Genomic DNA, 8,186 nt, shown 5'->3' with positions numbered 1-8,186 from the left:
AATGAAATGGAATAAAATATATTATATTCTTCACAATCATTTTTCTACTCAATTGCTATTAAGCATCTTTGATTTGAGTTTTAAATTTGATGTAAATAAATTCTTAATAATAAATTGATTTGGTCTAGAAGATATTTGTTAAGAAACTAACCATAGTTGTCCAAGTCAATTGTTGATGTAGAATTAAGAAAAATAGTAATACATATATATTGGTCCTATAGAAAATGTTCATTATACATTTATACTCCTATCCAAATAATAATGTTTCAAATATTACATTATAACAGTACTCATAATTTTGATAACCTTTTTAAGTACTAATTTAAATTATCAATAATAACCTCATGTGATGAGCCAATAAATTTAATTGATACATTAAAAATATTAAAATTTGAATCAAAAATCTTATAGATATTCAAACTCTATTTTTTATGGTTTACTCTGTTTATAAGGACATAGAATGTTCAATAATAATAATAATAATAATAATAATAATAATAATAATAAATAAGTTTTTAAAATTTATATATAATTAAATAAAATGTTATTAAATAATAATTTAATCAAATATAATAAATTATCAAACTATTTAACATCGCAAAAAGACAACATACATAATTGGACATGAGTTTTCAATTTTCTTTTTCGCTGAAGGCAAAAGGGCCTCAACCCAGGCCTAAGAATGGAAACAAACACCACTCCGCTCCATGACTGGAAAAAACCACCACACCGTTTGAAGCCTCGCAATTAGTGACCAAAACAAAAAAAAAAAAGCTTGGCAATCTTTCTCCGATTGCTAGCCTTGAGACTTGAGAGGTATTCGTCAATTCGATGAGTGAGATGATGGTTCTATCCTCTGTCGAACTCATTGCATGCCCTAAGCTTTCTTCCAATATTCTCAATTAGCCACAATGATGATCAATACTTGTCAAATCCAAATTACCAAATATATCTGCACTGAATTTCGATACGTCTTAGCTATAACTACGTCGTTTACTTATCCCTTCTCTTCCCCTCTTTTACTAGTGCAAACCTAATCCCCCTCCGGCGACTTTTTCTCATAGTTATCAAATCCGACTCTATCTGGCTGGTTCGACCGAAAATTCGGTCATCTGACCGAACCCAAATCACTCGTTGAACTGTCCATGCCACAGATCCAGTTGAACCCGGTTCGATCCGGTGGTTTTATGCGAACCTAGTGAACGGGCCGGTTAATCCAATTCGGTCCGGGTCAAGTTATTAATTTTTTTAATTTCTTTTTTCTGAAACGGCGTGTTTCAGACCCACCACCCCCCACCCCCTCTTTGAATAACCCTAACTCCCTAAGCCTCGTCTCTGGGTGGAACCACCCCCTCCCCAGCCAACCTCGTGCCCTCGTCTCTCTGTCTCTGCTCTCTCGAGGCAGTGGGCAGCCCATCGCCCTCACCTCGTCTCTCTCTCGAGCTCGGCGCCGGCAGCCCCTCACCCTCACCTCGTCTCTCCCCTCGTCGTAAGTTTGTCACTCACTCGGCGTCGTCAGTTCGTCACTCTCTGTCTCTGGATCTCTCACCTCGTTGCTCTCTGGTCTCTCACTGTGAGTCCGTGACCCTGCGTTCGCTTCGTCAGAACCAGTGAAGCAGCATCTGCTCCCTCGGGTGGTGGTGGCGGTCGTCGTCTTCTCAACCAGGTGAGATCAAGTTTTCGACCCTGTTCTTTCTCTAGTTCAATGTTGATTTCGGTGAACCTGATGGTTGTTGAATGTGGTTGTTGCTGTTTTACTTAGTTTTTAGAGTTGTTGCTGTTATTTCTCTGGTTCGATGCTAATTTTGGTGAACCTGAGCAAATTTTAGAGTTGTTGCTGTTCTTTCTGTTTGTTGAATGTTGGTTTTTTAGAGTTGTTGTTGCTGTTCTTTCTCTGATTCGATGCTAATTTTGCTGAACCTGAGCAAATTTTAGAGGAGTTGTTGTTCTTTCTGTTTGTTGAATGTTGGTTTTTTAGAGTTGTTGTTGCTGTTCTTTCTCTGATTCGATGCTAATTTTGCTGAACCTGAGCAAATTTTAGAGTTGTTGCTGTTCTTTCTGTTTGTTGAATGTTGGTTTTTTAGAGTTGTTGTTGCTGTTCTTTCTTTGATTCGATGCTAATTTTGCTGAACCTGAGCAAATTTTAGAGGAGTTGTTGTTCTTTCTGTTTGTTGAATGTTGGTTTTTTAGAGTTGTTGTTGCTGTTCTTTCTCTGATTCGATGCTAATTTTGCTGAACCTGAGCAAATTTTAGAGTTGTTGCCGTTCTTTCTATTTGTTGAATGTTGGTTTTTTACAGTTGTTGTTGCTGTTCTTTCTATTTGTTGAATGTTGGTTTTTTAGAGTTGTTGTTGCTGTTCTTTCTGTTCTTTCTCTGGTTTGATGTAAATTTTAGTTAGAATTATTGTTGAATCTGGCAGTTGCTGCTGTTGTATGGTTTTTTAGAGTTGTTGAACCTGAGAAAAATTTAGTGAACTTCGGTTGAATAGTTAAATTTGTTGTTGATTATTATTAGTAAACTTTGGTGGTTGTTGATTATCATTAGTTGTTGCTGTGTTTCTTTGGCTTGAATGGAAAGGCTTTCCAACTAGCCATTGTACCTGAGATTGCAAGAAGTCCTTCCTCTTCTTTGGAGCTTGTTCTTGGTCCCCATGGAAATGGGGTGACAAAGAGAAGCTTGCTTCTCCAATGGATCATTGCTCGACTTGATGGGTAACTTCTACTGGTTTGCCGGAGAAGCTCTTGTTTTTCTTTCAGGAGTTGGTTGGTGGCATGGACACTTAGCCCTTTCTTATTTTTAGTATTTGTAAATATCATAGAGTTTATAATAATAGAGGGAAGACTGATCCTCTGCTTGGGGTCATTGTAAACAAATTGTGGATTTACCGATTGTGTTATTTTTCACTTGTCTTTGTTGATTTAAATTAAAAAAGTATTTTGTACTAGAGACTAATATATTATCTTTTTTTTTAGATCATTAGTTATGTTTAAAAATTAATATTGAATTATTAATGTTTGTAAAGATTTATATTTTAATTTTTAAGACATTATTTTAATTTTATTCATATAATTTTATTTTTTTTAGTTATGACCGGGATAACTGGGTGAATCAGTGACCCACCAGTTGAACTAGTGACCCGGTCATATGACCGGGTTGATTACCGGTTCGATTCTGATAACTATGCTTTTTCTTCTCTTCCAATCCCAATACTGAACACCGATAGTAAGTATTTAATTGTTCTTGAACTATTTTTTTCCTGTTATATTTCCTGCAATTTCTTTGTTGTTGCTTAGCGTTTGTTGTGCTGACGTTGTTGTAATTGTTTGTTCTTAGTGTTTTATTAACCACTGAGTTTATAATTACTAATTAGATTGAGAATTTTAAGAGTTATATTGCTAATTAAGTGATTCTTATGTAATATGTGCTACTTTTCTTACAACATTTTTATTTTGTTTTGTAAAAAAAAATTTCTTAGATGTATGTGCAGGCTGTTGTGAAGATAAAGTCAATGCGGTTTTAATGCTTTTGATTCTATGATATTATTTCCTTGTTATTGGTTGCAAGTTTGCAGGAATCTTATTTTTCTTTATTATCTATTTATTTAAAATGGAAAATGTTCAATTGTGAAGTAGAGTCTTAGGCTCTTAGCTTAACACATATCATATTCGTATTTGATTTTTTTCCCCCCTTGCAGAATGGAAGAGAAAGGGAATGAGCAAGGATCAAATGTTTCAGCGGTAGGGGTATTTGAGATACCAGGAGAGCCTGCTATCGTAATCAATGGTGTGCCTGAAATAACCCCCAGTGACAAAACTGATTCTGTGCATAATGCTTCAGGCGGCACCGTTGAAGAAGCATACACCCCTTTGGATTTGGGTGAATGGTTCGAAGGGAGGGAGGTTCGAAAGTGGTTCATGGGAAGGTACTACTCAGGTACGGTAATGGAGTTTGACAAACAAACTGGGTGGTACAGGGTTCTCTACGAAGATGGTGACTCGGAAGATCTTGATTGGCATGAGCTGGAAGAGGTACTTGTTCCTTTGGATGTTACGACGACGCTTAAGGCACTGGCACAGAGAGTTGTCAAGAAAGGCAAGAAATATGCTCATAAGTCTGGGAAAACTGCCAAAATCAAAAGAAGGGCAACAAAAGGAAAGTAAGTAGACTCTGGCTCTAGTTGAAAATTTGGAGATTTGTAATATCATTTGCAATTTGTATAGCATCTAACATCAGTGCTAGTGCTTGAGAAAAATTAGCCGATTCTAAAACTGCTCTGCTAGAAGAGAGATTAGGAAATCAGAGCTGGTGGAAATTGTTAGAGGAGTAAGGATTTTTTATTGTTTTGTAGTTAGGGAAATTGTTAGAAATGGTGATTGAAATGAATGTGTTTCTCATGCTTCCGTTTTGATTAGTTGAAGAGAAGTTGCTGTCTGGGATGAAAATTCATAATTTTTTTTTGTTAGATGATACCATAATCAGGTAAGGAAATTGACATTTCTTTCATGAAAAATTCTAAATGGTAAAGATGAAACCGCTTTACGAATTCATGAGTCTCATTCCAGTTTTTTGTGTTTTTGCACTTAACCTTTGCTGCATATGAGAGGGTATGGAAGTATGTTTCAACCCGGGTTTATTGAAATACTAGCATGTGGACGGCGTAGTTTCAATGTTTTCTCAAAATTTTCAAATAAAAAATATCAGAATATAGTCAAAACATCTTGTATAATATGTTATATTAATATTCAAATAACAAAAAAGTTAGACTATGTTAAAGTAGAATTAGCTAAAGCTAATTCCATTATTGTTGTATAACAATCATTCAGCATGTTAATTAATAGGTGCACACTACAATACAAATCTAAATTTACAGAGATTCCTGTAGAGCAGCTTTCTTTGCGACACGTATGTTTTGTCTTTATGTTGGGAGAGCAGCTTGTCTTTATGTTGGGAGAGCAGCTTGACACGCAGCGCTGGCCCAGGAAATTGATGGCTTGGCTAGGCCTTGAATCCCTCTGTTTTCTTTCTTACATTATGTTTGGATGTTTGATAGAAAATGAGGAAATTGATGGCTTGGCTAGGCCTTGAATCCCTCTGTTTTCTTTCTTACATTATGTTTGGATGTTTGATAGAAAATGAGAGAAAAAAAAATGAATGGAAAGAAAATAAAAGGAAAGAAAATGAGAAAAAAAGTGAAGTTCTTTATATGTTATTTGGATGAAGAGAATGAAAAAAAAGAAAATAAAAAGAAAATATGGATGAAGAAAAAATTATTTTATTACCCTTACATATATTAAGAAAATAGTGAGTTAAGAATTTTGCTTTTTATTGTTAGAAGAGTAAATATGGAATTAATATTCTTTGGTTTTCTCTCTTTAGTTTTCTTCTCAGCATTGAGAGGAAAAAAATTATATGGGTTACATGCCAGTTTTTTGGTTTTTCATCCATTTTTTCTTCTGTTTCAAACGAATAAAAAATGGGCTTTTTCACATATTTTCTTTTCTTTCATTTTCCTTTTTTTAAAAATCATTTAAACCAAACAATGTGTTAACGCAGGGAAACAGGGTACAAAAAAGGGATTCGAACCTGCAAACAGTGGAACAAGATTTTTTTTTTTTTTTTTATAGTGTAACCTAAAATTCAAAGGAAAATATTTGTTGATTATTCCAGTTTTCAAGAAAAACTAGAAAGTAGAAATAGATAAAACACTACACATTTTAACATTTGAACCAAATAAGTATGTTAAAAAGCTTGGTCTTGCATATGATATCTTGTGTGATCATATGTAATTTTGAATATTTTTTTGGTTTAATTACTTTGTTGGTCCTATAGTTTTGCGAAATTTTCAATTAGGTCCCTATACTTTTTTTCCTTTTAATTGGAGCCCTATACGTTATTTTTTGTTTCAATTTAGTCTCTACCGTGACAAAAACGTCTAAAATAACAGAATATTCCCTTAAAAAAACGAATATTCTCTCTTTTAGAATAACAAAACACTCTTATATTTTTTAAAATTCCAAAAAAACCCTTCTCACTTCCACACTCACATATCCTTAGCCCTAACCTCTTCATGGAGCTCTCTCTGGATTCCGCTGTTCGCAATTTATATATAAACCCGAACAATAGGGGCGCGTGAGCTCCACCTCCTCAACGGTCTCACTCTGACACACTCTCCCTCCCTTCGCTTCCTTCTGCAACCTCTCTTTGCGGTTCTTCCCTCACCACACCACTACTCTCTCCTCTTTCTTCTTCTTCTTTTTTCTGTTTCTGTTCACAGTAATAGAGTTTTAGGGTTCATCTTCTTCCCGCACATTTCAATGCCGGAGAAGTCCTGGAAGGTACCTTTCACGGAACAAGACTCAGCAAAGCTCCTAGAAAGGTATTATTATTTATTTCTTTATTTTGATTATTTTATTTTATATTGTTATTTTAGTGATTTTTGCGGTGAAGTTTGAGCATGATTGGGGATTTTCTTCATCTGTTTTTATCTAGCAGGTATGATGCAACAACGGTGTTAACTTTGCTTCAGAAACTTGCGCACTATCCTCACGCGAAGATCGATTGGAATGAGTTGGTGAAGAATACATCAACTGGCATTTCCACCGCCAGAGAATATCAGATGGTGTGGCGCCACTTGGCCTACTGTCATGCCCCTGAAAATCTTGAAGATGGTGCTCAACCTCTGATTTGTGATTTTAGTTATATTATTTAATTATAAAAAGAAAAAAATTTCTTGGGGTCATAAGATGAAATAATAAAGTACATTCACTAATAGTGATCAAGGTGTAACTATGGCAGTGGTTATAGTTGAATTTGTCAGGGATATGAATCTATAGTTACCACTTGCAGGAAATAAAAACTTGTCAATGCTTGTGCACATCATGCTATTTCAGGCCTTCAGGGCCATATATCTTGTTTATGGAGACTATCTAAAATCATGGTATACCAAAGGCCCTAAAGGAAAAAGAAACATTGATGCTCTTCTGCTTGAATCTTAGCTTCTTGTGTTTTCTCCTTAGCCTTGTGTTTTATTGAATGTAGCAGGTCTATTCAAGTTGATTTTTGAATTGAATATAACATGATATAGCAGTTCTAATCTGATTAATCCTTGAATATCATCTTTGACTTTAAAATGGGTCTTTAAAGACCATTTTGAAGTATATTTGCTATCAGATAATTTGGTTGAAAATTTTGAAGTATAATTTGCTTTCAGATAATTTAGCAGTACACACAATGAAAGATGTGGTTGAAAATTTGGAGAAAGCACGGTTAATGTTTGCGATCTTTACTCCTATCTGGTTTGCATTGTGATGCATGCATGATTTGATTACAATGTTCACTTTGATAAGGCATTGTTAGATTATTGTTTCTAGGTTCATGAATTATGACTATGAATTTAAGTTTATTATTTGATTTACTAAATTGGTGATTTTTATACAGGTATGGGAAAAGTGAGGTTCAGGATGGTTGCATATATTTACTGATGAACTGAAGTCTGCTCTCTCTGCTCTCAGAATTCTTCTCGGCTCAAAACCGTCTATTATCAATGTTATTATTGATCTCTATGCTAGTTTAGGGAGTAGGAAGCTGCAACACAAGAACTGATTTTCAGATTTTAAATTTCAATAACACAAATTACAAAGCCTTGTGGTTTTTTATTGTGTACCATGATATGATAAAGACACAAATTATATTCTATGAATCCACACAAATGTAAAATGTTACATTATCATAATGAATACTTGAAGGATGAAAACTGAATTTTATATATGCTTATTACTATTATTTCTATTTCATTTTATCCATTCTTTTTTTTAGGTTTTTAAGATAAAGTATTTTGAAAGTCAAAAAAAAGAAAAGAAAAGGTATTTTTGGTACAATTTGTATATAAATAAGCAAAAAAATGATAGTGACAAAATAAAATGGATTATAAGAATACTTTTCATGTCTTAGAATCATTGAATAGGGATTATAGGAATATCTTTCATTGAATATTTATAGTTTTATCGAATTTTCAATTAAGTCCTTATATTTTTTTTTCTTTTCAATTAGGTCACTAAGGGTATAAAAGTAATTTTACAATTCACTAACATTTTTTTGACGTTTAACGTTAATAGGGACTAAATTGAAAAAAAATAACGTATAGGGACCCAATTAAAAGGAAAAAAAATATAGGGACCTAATTGAAA

General features: G+C 33.9%; 1 protein-coding gene across 3 annotated transcripts; it reads left to right on the top strand.

Annotated features, from left to right (window-relative positions):
- Positions 1-604: 604 nt before the first annotated feature.
- LOC112758993 (dirigent protein 17) lies at positions 605-4,543 on the top strand. Of its 3 annotated transcripts, XM_072220204.1 has the most exons (4): positions 1,273-1,666; positions 2,578-2,762; positions 3,085-3,222; positions 3,695-4,543. In XM_072220204.1, exon 4 carries the CDS (start codon positions 3,696-3,698, stop codon positions 4,158-4,160), a length of 465 nt encoding a protein of 154 aa, XP_072076305.1. In that variant the 5' UTR covers positions 1,273-1,666; positions 2,578-2,762; positions 3,085-3,222; position 3,695; the 3' UTR covers positions 4,161-4,543. The 3 variants fall into 3 exon arrangements, 2 of the variants coding, with proteins under 2 accessions (XP_025663579.1, XP_072076305.1); XM_025807794.3 differs by lacking the exon at positions 2,578-2,762 and having other exon boundaries at positions 613-1,666; XR_011874194.1 differs by lacking the exons at positions 2,578-2,762; positions 3,085-3,222 and having other exon boundaries at positions 605-1,666.
- The last annotated feature ends 3,643 nt before the right edge of the window (positions 4,544-8,186 follow it).

This window comes from Arachis hypogaea, chromosome 16 (genome assembly GCF_003086295.3).
Source record: "Arachis hypogaea cultivar Tifrunner chromosome 16, arahy.Tifrunner.gnm2.J5K5, whole genome shotgun sequence".
In the NCBI taxonomy this organism is placed as follows: domain Eukaryota; kingdom Viridiplantae; phylum Streptophyta; class Magnoliopsida; order Fabales; family Fabaceae; genus Arachis; species Arachis hypogaea.
This window is presented reverse-complemented; position numbering and strand designations above follow the sequence as displayed.

Coding starts and splice junctions, on each gene's coding strand:
- LOC112758993 (XM_025807794.3), top strand. CDS start 3,696: ATGGAAGAGAAAGGGAATGAGCAAGGATCAAATGTTTCAGCGGTAGGG.